A 21,782-nucleotide genomic window follows, 5' to 3' on the forward strand; every position below is an offset into this window, starting at 1 on the left:
CATGTGACCCATTCTATATTAGGAAGTAGTAACCCAACCCCTTCTAAAGTAATCCAATAATTCAACTTCCTTGTGCGCTTGTGACACAGAAATTTGTGTTTGTGACACTAGCTGTTAACCTTCATAAAGTAATTATCGGGGTATAATTTTTATATTCTATGCTCATTTTCTACTCAAGATGTTGATTGCCTCCTTTTCCTAATCATTCATTCATTTCCATTATTAAGTTTCAAGTATGCAAGTTAGTATACGTAAGCAATGATGAAGGTGGGGTACAAAGGTGATGGGAGCGGGTCTTGGAAGAGTCGGACCAATACCTCGTGGCTAGACTTAAAAGGGAGCAATGTTGGAACTTGGGGCCTGGGCTCCATCTGGTGGCTCCGGAGAAAAGCTTTTGATTCCTTCGTTTGACAAGTCTTTGGTGTGTAGGCAGGGATTAATCTGATGGGCGGGATTGAACCCGTGATGATCTCACGGTTGCCGACACATACCACAGCCGTAGATGAGAGTCTGCAACTTCAACATCAAGGTGTGTGGCCAAAACCCAATCAATGGGCTGCTTTAATTTATGCAAGGGGAGGGGGAGGCCACAGGAACATAAATAAACAAGTTACACTGATTTAAATGAAGTTGGCTCTTTAGTTATGTCCCTATCATCGTGCAGTTCGGTAGCCCACTTGAGAAAAGTCCTTCCTTGGAATGAACACTCAATGCCACACAATATTGCAAGTTTTCATTTTTTGAGTAGGTCAAGATGAACCCCCTAGCTACTTCTTTCCACTTTCCACTTTCCACTTTCCACTTTCCCCTTCCACCCCATATATCATATATGGCCTTCCTCCCCTAGGCTCTAGAAGGGTTGAAATTTTCAGCTCTTTGTAACCTTTTTGACAAGTAATTACCCTCAATTTCAACCCTGCAATTTTCTAAGCAATTCAGCCAAGCCTTGTGATGAGATCCTCCCCCTTGACCAGATCTTGGGCTCTACACAAAATTTGAACCCCATATGGGCATGTACGAATACGAGAGCTGAAAAGTAAACCAGGACTTCCAATTCAGGTTTAGCCAAATTCTATTAAATTTAAGGCTACAATATTCTCAAAATTCATTAGCTTTGAATTCAAATCGTCCTTAGGCGAATACCCCGTACTCTTTCCATGCATCCCATCTATGCAGCACCTACATTGGATGGTGTGCATATGGCCTTCGGAATCAAACTGCATGGCATATGAGAACATACAGATTAAGTATATTAGTAAAAATATTCCAAAGGCTGACAAGAGATTGACGCCTTTCAAATTAATGCTCTATTAAATTAGTTTTACTTTTTGTACATGATACTGTAGATTCATCTTATTTCGCATTAAATTTAAATTAGGTGTGCCAGGTCTTTAATAGCTTTGAGATGCATTTGTCCAGTTGATTATTATTATGATTAAATGCCCTATGTCCTGGAATGCCATGTAACACACGATATGCCCACACAAATTTTCAATCCCCTCAATGATTTCATCTTCAGGTGCCACCATTCGGCACTCACCAGTGACAACCAACATAACATACTTGCGTTACGACTACAATACATGAGATTCAAAGCTCCTAACGTGCCTACATTATTTCTTCTTGGAATGGCGAAATCCTCTTTTCTCCCTCCTTTTATTCGTGGAGTCCACAGGTTATGTGTGATGAATAAATATCTCAAACTTTAAAAGAAGCAGCAAAATGAAAATGTCTCTCCTTTTTTCTTCCTTTATTTTTATTTTTGAATCTTTTAAGTAATTAAAATAGTATGTCTAGATATTTTGAACAAATAATCCTACAAAACAATTGGATTCTTAAAGAAATGGTGTAACATTATCTTTGTCTGCCTCAGCGGGTCATATATGATTTTCAGGAACCCCACGTGTCGCCCACTACTTTCCTAATTCTATCTAATGTTTTTATCGGAGGATCAATGTGCTAGCTATTCATAGCCATCCAGAATCCAGAAACTGCACCATCACATCAGAGGGCTTGAAATAAATGTGACCTTCACCTATTTATTCGAAGGGCCTGAGCTTTGGGTCAGGCAAAGCTGAGATGGACATGCTACTAGCACTACTACCCCACTCACATTTTCATATCATCCATCAATGATCAAGCCATATGATTAAAGATGTGTGTATTAACTAATCATCATATTCGAGATCGTTTTCTTTTACACCATTCATTAATTTTCACATTCCAACTTCTGCTTTTGGGCTTCCATGAAATCTCACATTCAAATAATTGGATCCGGGATATTATTCTATGTATTAATTGACCAATGATAGCTCTCCCATCTTGGTTCAAACGGTAAAGGGTCCAGAATTTTTTTAAATGTCTATTAAAGATTTTTATTTTAAATTTTATTGGAAGGCGTATTTTTTTTATTGAATTGTAAATCAGATCTCATCAATTACACATCTCCTCCTTAATTATGAACCTTTTAAAAAATATATTAATATTGTCCCTTGATCCGATTCCGAATTTGGCTAAAATGTTAAAACAAAACTTAAAAGAAAAATGGAAAAAGGTTAACTTATGACGCAGAGGAGGCACAAAAGAGACGTCAGGACAAGGAGAAAGCACATGTAGGGAGTAGAAAAGCCACGTGACACAAGGGATCTCAAAGTAGGCAAGAAGGCGTGATATAAGGAAGTAGTGACACGTGGACGGTGGGATGGGCATATTAAACGTGGGGAGGGGGAGGGTAGTTGACATTTCCCTCTCTGGCTGGGGCGGTGCGGCCCCCCACCTCCGTCCCGTACGGACGCTATGATCATTGGGCCCCGCCCCATCTGCTTCCTTCCACTATCCCCTACACTTCCTCCTTCTCAAGTACCCCCCAATTAACCTTTTCTAATTTTTGTCATTTAATTATTATATTTTCGTAACCACCACGCCCGCATGATTTCATTTTATTGTCTTTTTTTTTTTTTTTTCTTTATTTCTTTTTCATGTTAATTGTGAAGGCTTTCCCTGCATTACACTTGGTCTAATCTAAAAATTTACTTTAAAAAAAAAATCTAACTTTGCTTTTTAAAGGATAATAAATTCCTCCCATTAGCTTTATGTATAGAATATGGTTTTCATAAAATAAATAAATAAATAAATTATTAAAAATATTTATTTATTACATCCAATAAAATATATATTATAGTCACTAATTAGTAGAGAGAAAGCAATTGGAGATGGTATCATTTTGAAGTGTCAGTTCAAGAGCAGGGGTAAGTTTTGTTTGGAGAATGAGCACATAAAGTGCTTCTTCCTAAGTTCCAAGCCTAGAGCTAGTGTATTTTTCCCAAAATGGGAAAGGAAAAGGTAGGGGTAGTGGGTTGGGCCATACCCTCACATTGGGACTTGATGGAATGGAAGTTGTAGTCCAATATATACTACCCACCAGGGCCCAGCCCAGCCCATTCCAGTCCAAAATCCATTGGGGCCCATAGTACCATTTGTTGTAGGCCGTAGTGGTAGCCCAAGGGCCCAACACTCATGGGCTGAAAGGGACAGGTGCCACGTGTGTCCAGCCTAATTGAGGGGCTAACCCCTTCGATTGGCCAACAGAGTCAAACGAGTAAGCTTCTCTGAGAGAGGGTGAACAGAAGAACAAGAAAGCAGGGAAGAGGGAGATAGAGAAAGGCAGAGACAGAGATGAAGGCAGAGACGCTGACGTTGGTGTTGGTGAACCTAGCAGGCATAATGGAGAGAGCAGACGAGTCTCTGCTTTCAGGGGTGTACAAGGAAGTGGGTGCAGCCCTCCATACGGACCCAACTGGCCTGGGCTCCCTCACCCTTTTCAGGTCCATGGTGCAGGCCTCTTCCTATCCACTCGCCGTTTACCTGGCCGCCCGTCACAACCGCACCCACGTCATTGCTCTCGGCGCCTTCCTTTGGGCTGCCGCCACCTTCCTCGTCGCCTTCTCCTCCACCTTCTTCCAGGTAGGTTCCCAGCTTCCCAATTCAAACCAACTATTTCCTTTTTCTTTCTTATATATTATTTTCTGATGCTTCTCCCTTTTTGTGGTTTGAATGAATACACAAATTAAAAGAAATAAAATTTGGAAATCATGCAGTAGGCTGTTTCCGTTTTTCAAAAAAACAAGGGAAAAAAATTCAAATTGGAGAATGCCTTGAATCAGTGGGCATATGAGCATATGTGAAACGGAATTGTAATGAGAGCGATCACCTATTAAGGTGGGGATTCTGAAAATTGTGTGCTAGAATCAAACGTTGTGAAAGAAAATGTTTACAGTATGGCATGGGTTCATCACCAAAATAATGTCAGTGATGACCTAACTTGAAGTAAGTTTTAATCAGGGGATGCACTCATTCCAAGTGCCATGCACCCACAACAAAACCATTAACTTTTGTATAGTGTCTGAAAGCTCCCTTGTCAATTTCAACAAGAAATTAATCAACGACCAAATCATGCATGAGATGAATAGAATTCACATTTGGGTTAGGTATTGAACTCAATTTTAATTTCTCTTTCGAGATGGTGCTTCAGCTGTCCAATTCACTGAAAATCCAAATCAAGAAATTCAAGAGAATATAAATGAACTGAAATTCTTTTGAATTGATTGATTGATTTATTTTATTTTTCGAGATGTTCTTTTTTCTGTCACTCAGCAATTCTTTTGAAGTTTAAGAACAAGGAAACAAAATTCTGTTACCCTCGGCCCTGCCTGTTGACAAATTTTCAAGTTTAAGTCATCCAACTTTGGTCAATCAGGTGGCAGTATCAAGAGCTTTGAATGGGATTGGCCTTGCAATAGTTGGACCTGCAATTCAGTCCCTTATAGCTGACTCCACTGATGATCACAACCGTGGTATGGCTTTTGGATGGCTACAGCTGACAGGGAACCTTGGCTCAATTCTTGGTGGACTCTGTGCATTGTTGCTGGCCCAGACAACATTCATGGGAATCGCGGGTTGGAGAATTTCCTTCCATCTTGTTGGACTGGTCAGTGTTATTGTAGGTATTTTAGTCCGCCTCTTTGCCAATGACCCACACTTCCCAGATGGTGCTGCTAAAGCCAGTAACCAAGTTCCAAGTAAATCCATATGGTCTGAAGTGAAGGACCTGGTTCAGGAAGCCAAATCTGTCATCAAGATTACATCCTTCCAGATCATTGTGGCTCAGGGTGTCACCGGTTCATTCCCCTGGTCAGCTTTGTCATTTGCACCCATGTGGTTAGAGCTTATAGGCTTCTCTCATAAGAAAACCGCATTCCTCATAAGCTTATTTGTTATTGCTGCTTCCCTTGGGGGACTGTTTGGGGGTAGGATGGGGGATATTCTTTCCAGGATCCGCCCAGATTCTGGGAGGATAATTTTGGCACAGATAAGCTCACTGTCAGCCATCCCACTAGCAGCACTACTTCTGCTGGTTTTACCTGACAATCCATCCACTGCAGCCATGCATGGTTTGGTCTTGTTCATCATGGGGTTGTGCATATCCTGGAATGCTCCAGCTACAAACAAGTAAGATTTCACAAGCCCTCCTTTTTCAGTTTTCTTTCATATGCTAATTTTTTGGAGTATTTTGGATTCATCATGGAATTGAAAGATTTCAATTTCAGTGTCCAAGCATTTCAACACACAATCTAATCTGTTGAAATCCAAGGATGACCATTTTTCATGTTAAGAAACTCAATTTCACATGCTGTGTAAACTAGAATAGTCTGGGATGGCTTCATCTCATTAGGTCTCCTAATACCCCTTCAATCTTTTATCATGCAGCTGGAACTCATAAGATAGACACTTTGTGAAGCAACCAAACTATGAACCATATTTCTATTAGTTGATAAGATCACATAAAGTTTATCTTTATTCGTGCATTTAATATTATTTTGGTAATTGCATGCAGTCCAATTTTTGCAGAGATAGTCCCTGAAAAATCTCGAACAAGTATCTATGCTTTGGATCGATCTTTCGAGTCCATATTGTCATCTTTTGCTCCACCTGTTGTTGGGATATTGGCTCAGCATGTTTATGGTTACAAACCGGTTCCCGAGGGATCCAGTGAATCGGAAGAGATAGCAACAGATAGAGGGAATGCTGCATCATTGGCCAAGGCACTGTACACAGCTATAGGAATTCCAATGGCTCTCTGTTGCCTCATCTATTCATTCCTATATTCCACTTATCCCAGAGACAAGGAACGGGCTCAGATGGAGGCTTTAATAGAATCAGAGATGCAACAGATGGAGTCGGACAATATATGTGCAGGAACAGAATATCCTCGAGCTCAGCTACTAGAATCAGAAGATGCCTATGTCAATGATAGGGGCGTCACTGAAATAGATTATGAAGGGAGGAGCAGTCCAGATTTTGAAGAAAATGATGACAAGATGTTACTTCACCACCAATTGACATTCTCCAACTTAGGGGAATAGATGTTCGGACAAGCATAAGAAGCTGGCCTTTCCTTATTAGTTATTTCCATGAGGCTACATTTGCAGCTCAAATGGTGAGGAAGATTCAAAACCTTAGCGTGGCATTAATCATACAAAATTCCCAGTTTTGTGATGAAGAATTCAGACTCAGAAAATCATGGCATTGCGTATATACACATAAGATGCATACAAAACACACACCAATCTTGTTCTAGTCTTCCTTGACTGTTATCCACGAATGTGACGTGTACATGTAATCAACAAGGCCCCAGTCGAAGGGGGTTAAGACTAATGAACGCTCCTGCGTGAATATAACCGGCTTTTTTGTGAGCAAAGGTGTTATAGGCCTTTTACCTCTTCCAGTTGATATGTGTATTCATAAATGCTAAAACTACAGTATTGTTGTTGATATATGATGGGATGAATAAATGGCATCCAGAAACAAAATGCTACACAATCCTTTAGTTCTGGATCCATATTGAGGGAGGATGGATTAAGATCAATTGCACTTAGGCTTGCGACTCTCATCATAATCTGAGAGGTGATAATGGAATACTAAGCAACTTGTTCCTGCATGACCATTTGAGGCACAGCTCAACAATGATCTTAGTTCTGTGTTTACAACAACAGAACGCCTTAACAGGTGAAATCCTTCCAAAACCAAATTTATGCCATAACAACAAACAAATGAAATATCAAAGGCCCTCAACTTTATTTCACCCTGTAGATTCTTTAGATTCTCATACAATTTACCCATATGCAATTTCAGCAGCACCCATGTACAAGAATATTACAGAATTTCCAAGTTCTTTGACAGACATCCAATATAAATGAGGCGATGGAGAATGGTGTAAACCAAATTCTTAGCTAGGTTTTGTAGCTGAGATCATCACAAAGCGCCCATTTCTCACACATGTAAAACCCCCTAACCCACAGGCTGTGCAGAGATCTTCTAGTTCACGTTCAGATAAGAACGCATGGCTGCCTGCAACTCGCACCATATTCTACAAGGAGAAACAAAGAACCCACCATTAGTCAAGTTAAAGCCCACAATTCCTGACAAAGAAAGAAAGACCCATACAAACAGAGCCAATCAGGTGAATTTAACAAATGTGTGAATAGATTTCAAAATGGTAGGAAGAAGTCATTCTTCCCACCACAGAGCCGAAATGTCATACAGACAAGGCTTTAGGACAAATGCCCAGAGGGCCCCCAAAAGAATCCATTTTTGCAAAACCTGACCCTGATTTGAATCATACCATCCAAATTAAAGTTATCTATTCCCTGCACCATCCATTTCATGTGAAACCAATTTCTAAATTATATTCATATATATGAGTTTAAAGCAAAACCAGGATACCTGGCGCAGAGTCTTAAGAAAAGGAAGCACAGAAAAAGGGCCATCAAGCAAGTAGGTGGTAGCAACAAAAACTCCTCCTGGGCGAAGAACCCGGCTTATTTCAGCTACCTGTAAAAACATAGCTGTCAAATTACAGGGAGAACAGGCTGAAGAAGTCAATATAAAAACAGTAGGACCTTGGACATTAAAGTGTTATCAGATGAGTGTGGTGAATCTAACACAAGCAGGTATACACATGAAATCAAGTTAGTAATTTCAATTTATATTCAGGAAATAGCTTAGCTGATTGAGATGGTGGTTCCATGACACAACCTTTGTTCACTATATATCCAGAAGAATACAAAAAGGCCACAAAACACCTATCCATGCCCTTCCCCTCTAAACAAATTTTCAATGTCCCAAGTTAATCAGAAGAGGATGATCAAGTCCGCCTAGACTTGGTACTAAGTAAAAGTAGATAAATGTAGATCAAGGAAAATATTCCAGAACTCCATTTATTTTCAGATTTTGGTGGCTCTTATTATTGATAGCAAAGTTCATATTAACATGAAAGGTGGTGAATAAGCACCAGATTCTCAAAACACTTCCACCTTTAAAAAAAAAAAAAAAATGCTAAAATAATTTACCTTCCACTTTTTGACAAAGAGTCCTCATATAATTTAACAAGAATTATTCCTTGATCAAGTTGTGGGCATTCGAACACAAGAAAACAAGTTTCTATTCAGAAATCTTTTCTATGGGATGTGGTGATTTTCATTGTTTAGTAGGGAAAATTAGTATTTAAATATTGAAAGATTCCAAGTTTTCAGGGCTGAAGAGAAAAATGTTGTGCAGAAGCAAGCAACCCATAAAGAAAAAAAATGAAAATAAGCAAGAAATCAATCACACAAAAACACAAGTTTTAATATAATTTAGCCAATCATGCCTAATCCATGAATAAGATAAATTCATTCCACTATACCATAGGAAATACACAAATGACAGAAAAACCAAATACAACTATTAAGTCTTGAAACATCTTATATTTCCTCGCTCGTTGTATCTATAACTTTAACCATCAACTCCTGCTACAGCGAGTGTTTCCCACTCTTCCTCACATCTCTACCTACTCAATATAGGTTTTACATATCCATCTTTTATCTTATAACTATTTCCCCTTATAACTTATAATATTTATAAAGATATTTCCTAACAATTTTCCTTATTCAATAAGGATATCTATTTTTACAAAAAGAATTTCAATATATAATTTTTCTATGCAATATTCTTTTCCCTAGAGAAACATGGTAGAGATAAATATATTAAATTACACACTTTGTTAAGCATAAATGTAGGAAGTGATAATATATTTGTTATTTATTATTTATGTTAGGAATATTATTATTTAATAATAGATTTTTATTAGAGTTAGAGCTATTAAAAATAGTTTCCAACTAGAGTTAGGATTCTCTCTCTCACTATATATATATAGTCTTAGTGATATTGAATGCTTTAGACTTTGATTAATCATATTCGTAATTTTTTGAAATTTCTCTCTTCTACTTTTGTTTCTCTCTTTTATATTTTTTATTTTTTACTATCTTATAGCATAACATTTACCAAATAGGATTTTTGAGACACTTGTTAACAAAAAAAAAATGTGTAACATGAAAAACTTCCAAGAGAAACATTAGAAAACTTAATGCAAGACTATTAACAGGTCAAAAATTCTTCAACCCTCTCATGACAAGCTAACAAAGATAAATTGAATGACAAAGCCCTCACATTAAATGATCTAAACCTTCAACAAGCCTAATGTTGAAAGGGAAAAAACACATGCAAACTCTCAAAATCATTGTAGCCTTAGAGACTTTCTGATGCTAAGAGAGGTTGCGATGGAAGAAGGAGAAGGAAGAAAGGGAACAAAGTAAAATAAAGAGCATAAATGTATTTTCATAGGAAAAGCAAGAAGTCTTAGGGAAAGGAACTGAAGACCACCTACAAGGCACTTGTAAAGAAATAAATAAATCATAGATGATAGCAACACAAAAGGACAAGATGAAAATTCTCAATGTAAATTGGATTTTTTATAATAGAAGAGCCAAAAGCCCACAACTAAATCAAGTGGCACTAATTCCATTTTAATGAGCCATTAGGTGTTAACACTTAACATTAGGACCACTAGTACATGCATGGATTTTACATTATCTCTCCAATAAGAAGCAGTTTATTGAGGTGAAGAATGCAACTAACACATAGTTATAAATAACTTTTGATAAAAAAAAAGGTTTAGATAGTGTTGATGGTGGATTCTTAGTAGGATAGGAGGTGAGCCAAATGAACCTTTAGACCTTTTATATAAAGGTCTAAGATTAACCTTCATTGGTTGGTGGGGCCTAACCAATTAGAGACCTCCATATACTCATATCAAATAGTTCTTGTACAAACATCATTATACACACGATGCCACGTGGCATTAGATGGTGGTAGGTCCCTCGATTGTTGCATGTCTCATTTTCTCAATCCAATTGAGACGGGTTTGATGCATACCCAATCAATCTCACCTTGACGAGCCTACACCTCCTTTTCTTAAGAACTTGATAGTAAGAGAACTAAGCCCACCACTAAGATGTATCAGGTCCATATAAGACCTCCCAAGCGTTGCCCCTGACTTGGACAAGCAGGGTAGCATCAGTGTGCCATGCCTTAAATGGGACATCTTCGAGAGAGTATAGAGATCAAGTGAAAAGGTCATAAGGTGATACAGATTTAAAGAAGGTGCCCTTCATTCTTCATAAAATGACAGAGTTTTGTGTCGACACCATTACCATATGTCAACGTTTCCTTATGGGAGAGCAAGCCAATGCCAATGATACATAAGGGATCGAGTTGACAACACCCAGTGGGGGGTCCAAATTGACCAACCTTGTGAGACAACCTCCTGGAGCTTAAAAGGATCAACCTTTCCTTTCTCATGCTAGCAAAAAAGTGATGTCTCATCTAGCAAATATCTTCCCAATTGGAAGGTGATAGTGCATACTCTTGGCTTTCGCCACAAGTAGGCATCTACTAAGGTAAGGATTGGCACTTATACCAAGCATGACTTCTAGCTTAACATGACGTACATTAGTGTGCTTATGTAACGATGCAAGATACATGTAATTGTGTGAGTGAAGATCATTTGATACACATGGCAATGAAATATTGGCAATCTAATATGTCACATTAGAACATGTAGCAGGGGTCCACATGGAGTTTGTGAAATCGGGCATTAACAGATAAAAAAATGAAACAGAGGATCACAACCATTTGAGAGGTTCATAATGCACTAAAAGAGGAACTGAGGAATGTGCAATCATCACATATCTATTTGTAGTTCTATAAGGTGAAAAGTAGTTTGAAGTTAAATTGAGTTGAGTTGGCTTTCAAATAAATTTGAGATTCTTTTCTTTCCTTTTTTTTTTTTTTTTTGTTGTGAAAAACCATATTCTATTTCCTAAATCTCTATAACATTCATAAATGAAAGTGTAAGTTTGAATGAACTAAAATGTTAAAAAGTATAAAAAATTTATTTATAAATTCTATGATAAGAAGTTCTAGTTAAAGTTAAAAGATGGTTGAATTTTAAATATAGGGCTAACATTTTAAACTTAAAGTGAACCATAAAGAGAGGAGCATATCCCTGACCACTTTCTAGTGACACACTTTGAGATGGGAACCTTAGACAATCTAAACCTCTGACACTGAGGCTATAAATTTTTCTATGCTAGTGTCAAGACCATCGATAGTAATATGGACACCATAACAAGCAAAAGAATCAAATTGCAACAACATATCAAAACTGTAATGCATACAGCAATAGAGGGCGAGGGCCAACAGTGCAATGCCGCACCAGCATGCACAGCATCAACTGAACTTGAAGCAAAAGGAAGTCTGGAGATATCAGCTCTGACCAAGAGTATATTCCTGAAAAACAAGTTCAATCGGATATATATAATCACAAATCATAATTCAAAAGATAATTTAGAAGGTTCCTAGAAATTCCAACTAATAGAATTTAAATTTGTTGCTCATTCTACGAGATGAGCGAAGATTAACAGCTAAGTTCCTTACTCTTTGGGAAAGCCTTCCTCCTGCTTAATGAATTCATAACATTGTCGTAGCATGTTCTCTGAGAAGTCCAGAGCAACAACAAGAGAAAATAATCCACTCTTGGCAAAAGTTCTTGAAAATAATCCACTCCCACAACTAGCATCAACAATAGTTCCACCTAGAACTGGCTTAAGGTAACCTTTAGCCAATTCAAACTGCAGTAAAAAAAATCACATGATTAATAGCTGAACCACTTGATAAGAATATGATAGTAGGGTAGCAAGCATTAGTCAGATTATAGACCACTTGAATCCCATACACAACACAGACAGACAAATATATCACAATGTACAGTTTGGGCATCCAAGGAGATTTTCAATCAGTCCATTGTGCTTTATATAGCATATCAAATGAGATTCTTTTATTGGCATGCAATGAGCTAATTATGTTATGCTATTAGTCTATGAGTTTTCCCTTGATACTTTTTAAAAAATAAGGGTATTAGGATCTTGTGAAATGACTTTCATTCAAGTTTCAACCACCATCTGCAGTGATGGCTTCATGTTCTATAATAATTATGCAGTGGATGACTTTTTCTTTCATATAAAGAAAGCAGAATGTTCAGCTTCAATTTCAAGGGATTTTCAAACACACCCCACATATTACATATATATTTATCATAATACTTCTTTCTGCAACACTGAAAAGAGAAAGGATTCTGCAAGCTCAACTAATCCAAAAGTGAATAAGGTATGAAAAGATGATGCCCACGAAATAATCAATGAATTAAGTGTAGAGTTTCTCCTCTTAAAAAAAAAAATACAGGGAAATGACTTTTGGAATTATATTTTAGTGGAAAAATGGAAAAAAGAAACATTATATCACCTCTTTCTCTAGACCTGGAAAACCACCCCATATAAAATTTTGACGCCAGCCCCTCTCATAGAGAAATGATATCAGTGGAGTCCTGTTCCAACAAATAATCAACCGGCATCATAAAACCCGAGAAAGATTTAATATAGCATCAATTGTAGTGTTCATTTAGCACAATAAAGTCAAGAAGAACCAAGTTCGACCAGCGTCAAAAGGAACCATATAACATGATATTCTTTTATTTATAACACAGAACACATAAATAGAAAAATTTATTTGACAAATATCTAGCAATAACACCTTCAATTTTACTTTTTACATTAAAAATCAAGGTTAAATTTAGTAGCATGTTGGCTACCAATTTATCTTTATTGGTTTAGGTACAGTTGGTCCAGCAACTCATAAAACTGTTAGTTAGACTGTCCCATGGAAATTTTAATAAGCCTATTGAGTTGTGCATAGAATTTGAATACAAAAGTTAAAAGTGAGAGGTTTCCATTATTGCCAAAACAAATGGGAAAGAAGACCTCATATGCAAGTCCTTTATAAAATGTACTTGAGCAAGTATAAAAGGCAATTCGCAAAATGTTGTCAATATCACAATGGGCCTATTTTAAGTCCTCCATAAATCACAATGGTCCTAAAAGGTTTATAATAGGATGTCCATGCATCCCCTAAATTCAGATTTAGTTTGTTGATTGATCATTGGACAACTTTAGTTTATAGCTCACTTGGATGCCACTGTTGACATGATTCCTCTCACAATCTGACGTCTGCTTTAGACAAGAAGTTACAATATCCCATCTCAGAGGTTGCAAGAGAAAGTGCATCAATATCTAAACTACAAGCACTGCATTTTTGTTTGAAAGAAAATTCCCAAGAAAGAGAATTACTCCATTGAGCTGCACATTTTCAACTTGGATCAGCCTTCAGTAACCAACAGGGCCTCATACATTGGTCTTTTTAAAAAGAGCACCACACGAAGGAAAGGAAAAGGGAGACCAGTCATCACCAAACGCACAAGCAAAAATCTCCAGCAGCCATTATGAGTCACTTTTCCTTGAAATTGCTTCCAAATGCAACCAGGAATACTATACAAAAATTCATAATATACTTCCTAAAAGCAGAAACTGAATAGGTGTCACATATATGGACATTTGACCCTTTATCCTCTATATGATCCACCAACCCACTCCATCCTTTCATAGAAACGTGCTTGATTGCTATTTAAAAAATTTCTTAGTACCTGAATATCTCTGTTGCAGCTGGCATGGATTCATCATACTCCTTGGCCCCAGTGGCTACTGTCAGGTCAAGATGTGTTTCATTACCGAAGCATGCCTTCTTACAAGAACTACAGTGGAAACTAGACCCTGGCATAGATTCTCTGTCCATAATCATCCAATATAAACATTAAACTAAGTAAATGAGAATGACTAGCTCGTAACTTGACAAAGAATAAATCAAAAGGTAATTTAAAAGGACATGACAGAATATCAATTAGAATATAAAAGGCGGAGGGTTTAGAAGAATTATCAGAAAAATAAAGACACGTCCTCATTCTAAGGCAATAATAGATATGACTTACACTGATAAACCTAGATCACCATTCCATGTGAATGGTTGATAACAAATGGGACAAGCTAAAATGCTCTTGCCAATGCTAATCTCCTTTTCAACTGAAATAGGATCCTGAACATAAGAAATAAGATACAATATACTGTGTCATGACAGGAAATATTAATTATTTTGCAATTCCTCATGTGAACTGACTGTAGTTGAAAAAATAAAAAGACATCATCTCATCAGCACCATATGAATTCTGCAAAATTCTACAATTCTTTTCAGCAATACTGTCTGCATGTGCAAGCATATGTGCATGCATGCATGCACTTGTACACAGCTCTATGTGTAGGCATACAAGATCACATATAATCTTCACCGCAGAAGCATCCCCAAAAATCCAATTAATCATTACCAAACTGGAGCAGAACAGCCATGACCAAGCATGTAAATGAAGGAGCTTATATCCCCTTTAAACTAATTAGGCATTTGAAACAATCAGAAATATTATCACTCCTCTGTGAAAAGAAACCTCTTGGGTTGGCATGGTTCTTTTGTGGGCAAAAAAAGGGAGAAAGCCTGGAGAGCTGCCCCCCTCTGCCTGATGTGGACCATTTGGAAAGAAAGGAATAGAAGGGCCTTCGATGATATTGAGAGGAACGATCAAGATATTAAATCTATTTTTTTGTACACTTTTGTGAATTGGATTAGGGTATACATAGAGGAACACACTTTGTCGTTGATAGATTTTGTTGACTGGTTAGCCACCAAGTAAGGGTCAGGCTTGTTTGTTCTTTTGTTTTTTGCTTCCTTGTATATGGTATACTCCGTGTATACCCTTTCTCTTGCCTTTTGGCTCTTAATGAATTTTCTTTACCTATCAAAAAAAAAAAAAAAAGAAATATTATTCTAGATGTGATTTCACATCTCAATCCATGCTTGGGCATGCCTGTTTGTGTGAGAAAGATGTCTCAAGGAAGAAATGATCCTTCAGTAGATGTACCAAGTGAACTTCATCCACATAAGCAGTAACAACTAACAAAGACAAGGTATTGACATGTTGGATGGAATTTGTGTTAATTTTAAACAATCAGCCATTCACATATCCAACTAGAATTGCAACTCTATTTGCTCTCTATAATAATAGAACAAAAACTCAAACTGGGTTCATCTATCCTTACATAGAAAATAGGAATTGTGACTCGCTATGTGACTCTCTTTGTCCCTATGATATTACAAGAAAACCATAAGTTGGGTTCAATTCTATCCACGCATATCAAAGAGCTAATAAAATCCAGAGTGTAGCACCAGAGCACCAAATCCAGAGTGTACAAATTCTCAAAAACACCAATCATAAAGAATCACATGAATTAAAACAATTCCTAGGAATTCGTTTTATGCTCGATTGACAGCTGAGAGAATGCTATAAAATCAAAGAGGGAAAAAAAACAGAAGAGCAAGAAATTCAAACATTTATTCTTGGATTTTCCCAGTATTTGGGATCTAAAATTCCACTATGGTTTCCTCCGTTTTATCAGAAACCAAACCAAGAGTACGAGGAAAACAAAAGGACGGAAACGAATACCGGCTTGGTTTCAACGACGACGGCAGCAGGAGTTGAAGATGCTCGAAGTTTTGCCGCGAAAACGAAGTTGACCGTTGGCGGTGAGAACAAGGGTTTGAAAAAAGGATCTCTGGGCTGACCGAGTTGACCCGGGACAAACACAGTTGGGAACTTAGCAATTACTCTCGCCATTAACTCTTGTCTCTCTGAATCCTAACTCTCTCCACTCCCAACCACAGCCACATTTATATAAACTAGTGAACGTGTCCCTTAATTTTTTTCCCCCTTATTTAAATGCTGCCCAGTCTTCATCTATTTGTCCCGTTGGATGGTCCAGATGCTTCCCATTTTTTAAAGTTTGTTGCTTTCTATTTTTAAAAAATATTAGTACCAACATAATGATAGGCTTTGTGAAAGCTTTATGAAGACTTGTCATAAGCGAATAATTTGTTTTTATTTTATTAGACTGTCATTTAGTCCGATTTTGGATCTAATTAGGTTAAAAAATTAAGTTTTGGTCCATATAAATTTACCATTTTAAGTTCAAAATCTAGAAAAATTTTGAAAATTGAAAAGAATGATATAAATTTTTTATCTTTCAAAAAATGATCTTTATTTACTATAAAAAAAAACATTAATTTAAATTTTATTTCTTTTACAAACCTCAATAAAATTTAATTTAATTTAGTGATTTGAAAAAAAAAATACACTCTTTTCCAAAAAATAAAAATAAATTATTATTATTATTATTTAAATATCAAACATTTTGTAAAATATATATTTTAAAATTGTGTATATAAAAAATAAATAAAAAAATGTCAAATTTATTTTTTTTAAATGATAAATTTTTAGAATATATATTTTTTAAAATTAGTTTTCTAAAAATAATAAATTTTCATAATAATTATTAAAAAAAATTAACATAAAAAAGTTTGTCAAACATTATGGTAAAAAAATACTCAAAATAGTTTTAAAGGGTATATTGATGTCTTCATATTTTATATCATTCCCCTCCATTATTCAACTTTTATATGTTAAATCTTAATTTTTTGACCTAATTGATCCAAAACACAATTATCCCATTTAATTTTGCTATTTAAATACGCTATCTTTTGCGGACCACACAAATCGAATGTGGAGTTTCCATAGCCGAAAAAGGAGGAAATCGATACTAGCACGTTGAAAGTGGCCAAACCGAACGGTTATTCTTTCCTTTTATTGTCCTCCTGCCTTTCAAAGATGGCAACACAGAAGTGGCCCAACCTCAAGAGCCCACACCATCCAAAACACTGTCAAGAGACTCAAGACTTGAGATACATCCTGGTGCATTTTTCCATAGACTGCTGAACAAGTTGCATTTCGCAAAAGCCCACGAAAAATGCAATTCGTCGTCTCAAAAAGGTAATCTAAGAGAATGGACCCAAGTGTGACCCATTTCAGAGATCAGCCAGGCCAACGAACCAGTTCTGGGCCCAATTCCAGTCTATTTTGGTGAAGCCCCCAAGGCCAGGAGTGGGACGACATGCCATGATCTTAGCGAGTCATGGCCCTCAAGGGCAATTATCGTCAAGGAGACGGAAAGATATCTCTCATCCTTAATATGAATAAACATGTGCTTCCTACAAGATTGATCTAATGATTAAAAAGGACTAAGTAAAGTACTATAAAATAATTGACATCCAATGTCCATGGTAAGATACATGGTCAAATCATGGCAGGCAACCCCCATGAAATCCTATCATGGAGGTATGAGGAAGTTTAGAAACTTAAAAGGACGGTTTGAAAATATCTTCAAAACAATTTTTAAAAATTAATTTTTGAAAACAGCTTTTAAAAATTGTCTAATATTTCGAGAACTTAAAATATTTCAAACATATTTTCTATTTTTTTAAATATTTCTTAAAAATAAATTTTGTTTATAATACATTATTTTCAATCATTCTCCATTAAAATATATTATAAAAAATCACATTTTCAAAATAATTCTCATGAACCTGTTTTTTGAGCAATGAATAATAAAATTAAAACCTTTTTTGTTTATTAATGCTCCACTTCCATATCTAGTTTTCACACATTTTTGTAGAAAGCTCCAATTAAAGAATAATTTTATTTTGTTTTAATTTGATAAGAATTAAAAATCTCTTATGAATATTATTATTATTTTTAATTTTATAAAAGTTTAGAAAATATTGTGTATGAGAAATCTTACTTAAACATTATTAATAATATTTTTTATTTTTTGAAATTTTAAGAAAAAATTATTTCAAACAAAATTTATTTATTTATATCATACTAATCGTGGGAAGTTTCAACGAATAATAATGTATGCTTATTTATTAAATAAATAAAAATTTTAATCATGGATAATTATATTAATCATGATTAATTAATTTAATAAAATAATTAATTACTTATTATTCGATATCTAGATTTATTTATTATAAAATATTATTATTGGAACACATGTATATAGTTATAATGACACTACAATATGTTTTTAAACGCAAATGCTTTAACATTAAAAAAACTATGTCATTTTTCATTAAATTATTTTTTATGATATTTATTAAATAATTAAAATATATATAATATCTAGAAATAATCCAAAATATATGATTTAATTTGATGAAAATATTAAAAGTATTTAAGGATTTGTGTATATCAATTTTTTAATCATCTTTTGAAGACATAAATTTTAAAAATATCAAACAAATATTTCTCAGCTTCAAACTTAAATTATTATTTTTATTACATCTTCGTTAACCTTTTCCTGCTTAACTTTAAAAATAGTAGCAGGGAATTTTGAGATTCGACAGTCTAAAAATATTAGTCTTATAAATAAAACGTCAACTCCAAAGCATCTGCCCGTCTAGCTCAGCCGGTAGAGCGCAAGGCTCTTAACCTTGTGGTCGTGGGTTCGAGCCCCACGGTGGGCGACTATTCCTTTTTGGCACCGCTTACCCTCCATCATACCCTTTTCTTTTTTACACAGCTAGCCCTCCATTATACCTTTTCCCTTTTTCACACCGCTTACCCTCCATCATACCGTTTCCATTTTTTACACCGCTAGCCCTCCATTTTACCTTTTTCTTTTTTACACCCCTTGCCCTCCACTTTAAAGACTTTATTTTTCTATTTCATATTATATATTTTTAAAATCTTACTTTTTCTACCACATTTTTAAAAGAATTTACTTTCTATTTCATATTATATTTTTAAAAAAAATATTCTTTTTTATCACCATTTTTAAAAAAACCTTATTTTTCTATTTTATATTATATATATTTTTTAAGATTATTTGATTAAAAAGGTTAATAAAAACCCAGTTTTTTAAATTTAACCTCTATTTTTATTGTCTCATTTTAATAAAAATGTTCTCACTATTTTTTATTTATAAAAATAATATTTTTTTTTTAAAATAACTATATGTAAATGTTTGAAATGATAAATGATATTTATGTTAAAAATTAATTATTTTTTAAATAAAAACATAAAAATGGTAGATTTACTATTTAATGATATTTTCATCCTTTTTAACCAAATATTTTTTTTTATCATAATTTTTTTAAAAGTTTTATCTTTCTATTTCATAATATATATATTTAAAAATGGCAGTGGACAAGAGTATTATATTCCCCATTGGACCGTCATCATCATCATTCCCCTAACAACAATTCAGCTTAAAAACAAGTGATCACTTTTCTTCATCTTTCAAATTTATCATTGCTTCATGAAATTGATATGTCGTTATTAAACTGTTCATTTCCCATCCGAATTTCATCCCTTCCCTTCAAAAATCAACAACCTATGTGTCACTCACAATATCGAGTCTCAGCTCTCCTTTGGTTCATAAAATTGACTAGTCTCATCATAATATCATATCCCAAGCCTATCCCAAAAGGAAAGCTCGGATATAATCTTCTAAATTAGGTCAATAAGCGAACCCAATCATACATAATGGCCTTAAACTTTTATGCACCAGCATAATTATCTCATGAAAAGAAAGAACAAATGGTTGAGAGAGTGGTTTCAGTAGGGACTAATAGCGACATTAGTATTAGTTTATATAAGAGAGATGATATGGAGACATCATGGAACATTGTAAGGGAGATGTTATAGCTTCTTGAAGGAATCTACATTTTTGTTTGTTGTGTATGTTCCAAGTTAGGTTGCATTTCCATGTGGGCCACATCATTATTTCTTACATCAAGTATTTGCTCCATCTTTCCTCTGCCCAATTGATATTTTTGTTGGATCTGTAATCTAGCTTGGTCCAACTGTGGGTCCATTTACTCCTTTGCATGCGTATTTGAATGTTATTTTCTTCATATAGTAGGGTAATGGTAAGAATTTAATCTATTTTTGTACAAGACATTAACATGAATGCAACAAGATGAGTGATTAGGATGTAGCGTATGGGTTTAAGATTAAAATGGGAATACTTTAGGTATATATTTTTAAAATTAATTTTGCCAGCTGTTTCCATTTCCGCATTTTCAATTTAGGGTTGGTAAAATTTAAATATTTACTTTCATTGCTTTTAATCATTTGGAAACAAGTGGGTGGATACATTATATCATATTCATATTTAGTTTATATTAGAAATATAAAAAAATATTATATTTCAATAATTGTATCTCAATATTTGACATTAAAAAATATAAAATATCTTTTATATTTAGTATTGTTGGGAAATTATTCTACAATTTATCATTTAGTAAGTAATATTTTATTTTAAAAAATTATATTTATAAATAAAAGATGTTATATTTATATTTTGTGTATATTACATAATAAATATATTAGTATTATTTTCATTTATTTTGTACATGTTTTTAATTTTATTTCTTTCTCTAATTGTAATTTTAATTTATTAATTAATTTTTTTTGTTTTACAAAATGAAAAAAAATGAACAAAAATAATAAATTTATGATCTATGAAGTAAAACATAATCTTTTGCTTATTTTATTCTCTATCCACCTACGGAAAATCTTTAAATTTAATTATTTTATGAGTTTCCTTTTAACTTCTTTATCTTGAATTTACTAGTTTATTTTTTTTTACATATAACTAATTTTTTCACCAAATAAATAAATTTCAAATTAAACAAGATTTAATGAGTTTTATTAATCAACAAGTCTATTTAATTTTTCAAAATATTTTAAAATTTAAATACCAACCCGATTAATACTAGAACTTTATAAACAAAAATTGGTCTAAAACAATTATGTTTTTTTTTTTTACTAAATAAATAAACTTAACATAATTCAATCCTAGATGTCTTGGGTTCATAAACAAAATTAATGAATTAAAAATTTACAAATTAAAATTTGTCTAAATTAACGTTATTATTTCTTTTGCTCATATGACTATATTTTAATGAATTTCTTTACTTAGATAAATAAACTTTATATCGAGCAAAACTCAATGTATTGATTTATTAACATTGGTATGATACGTACCAAAAAAATATATTACCAGTAGTTATGATTATTGTACTCTTCTTCACTTAATTATACTTTTTTCAAATATTTTCATTAGAGAAGTAGATTTTAAATCAAGTGATACCACATAAAAAAAGACTTAATGTTTAAATTTTAGTTTTTTTTTAATGAATCTATTTATTTCTAATTTAGAACTATTTTTTAACAAATTTGGAATCAAATGGATTGATATTAAGTAAATTTAATTTATTTTTTTTTATAAAATTTAAATACAAAATTATTTTTTTTAAAACTAAAAATTTATTTATTCAAATAATTTTTTAATAAAATTTAAATGAAAATTATTTTTCAAAACAACTCAAATTTATTATAGGAAATATAAAAAAACTGTTTTAAATTCTTTAAATTAAGAACAAGTTTTGAACAACATAAAGAAACGGGCCCTTGAAGTTGGGAATTCGTCATTCCCCATAACATAACAGGT

General features: G+C 34.1%; 2 protein-coding genes and 1 non-coding gene across 3 annotated transcripts; 2 read left to right on the forward strand and 1 right to left on the reverse strand.

Annotated features, from left to right (window-relative positions):
* The first annotated feature begins 3,579 nt into the window (after positions 1–3,579).
* LOC100255818 (uncharacterized) lies at positions 3,580–6,757 on the forward strand. The gene is made up of 3 exons (XM_002285764.4): positions 3,580–3,963; positions 4,757–5,508; positions 5,894–6,757. The coding sequence occupies exons 1-3, from the start codon at positions 3,676–3,678 to the stop codon at positions 6,420–6,422; spliced, it is 1,569 nt and encodes a 522-aa protein (XP_002285800.1). The 5' UTR covers positions 3,580–3,675; the 3' UTR covers positions 6,423–6,757.
* A 353-nt stretch (positions 6,758–7,110) lies between these two features.
* LOC100252381 (uncharacterized methyltransferase At1g78140, chloroplastic) lies at positions 7,111–16,208 on the reverse strand. The gene is made up of 8 exons (XM_002285763.5): positions 15,875–16,208; positions 14,315–14,418; positions 13,973–14,113; positions 12,739–12,820; positions 11,875–12,068; positions 11,616–11,727; positions 7,783–7,890; positions 7,111–7,426 (listed from the first exon to the last, which is right to left on the reverse strand). The coding sequence occupies exons 1-8, from the start codon at positions 16,043–16,045 to the stop codon at positions 7,286–7,288; spliced, it is 1,053 nt and encodes a 350-aa protein (XP_002285799.1). The 5' UTR covers positions 16,046–16,208; the 3' UTR covers positions 7,111–7,285.
* Positions 16,209–18,716: 2,508 nt separating this feature from the next.
* Positions 18,717–18,789, forward strand: TRNAK-CUU (transfer RNA lysine (anticodon CUU)). Its single transcript has one exon. It is a non-coding gene; the product is annotated as a tRNA-Lys (tRNA).
* The last annotated feature ends 2,993 nt before the right edge of the window (positions 18,790–21,782 follow it).

Source organism: Vitis vinifera, chromosome 18, assembly GCF_030704535.1.
Source record: "Vitis vinifera cultivar Pinot Noir 40024 chromosome 18, ASM3070453v1".
Taxonomy (NCBI): Eukaryota; Viridiplantae; Streptophyta; class Magnoliopsida; order Vitales; family Vitaceae; genus Vitis; species Vitis vinifera.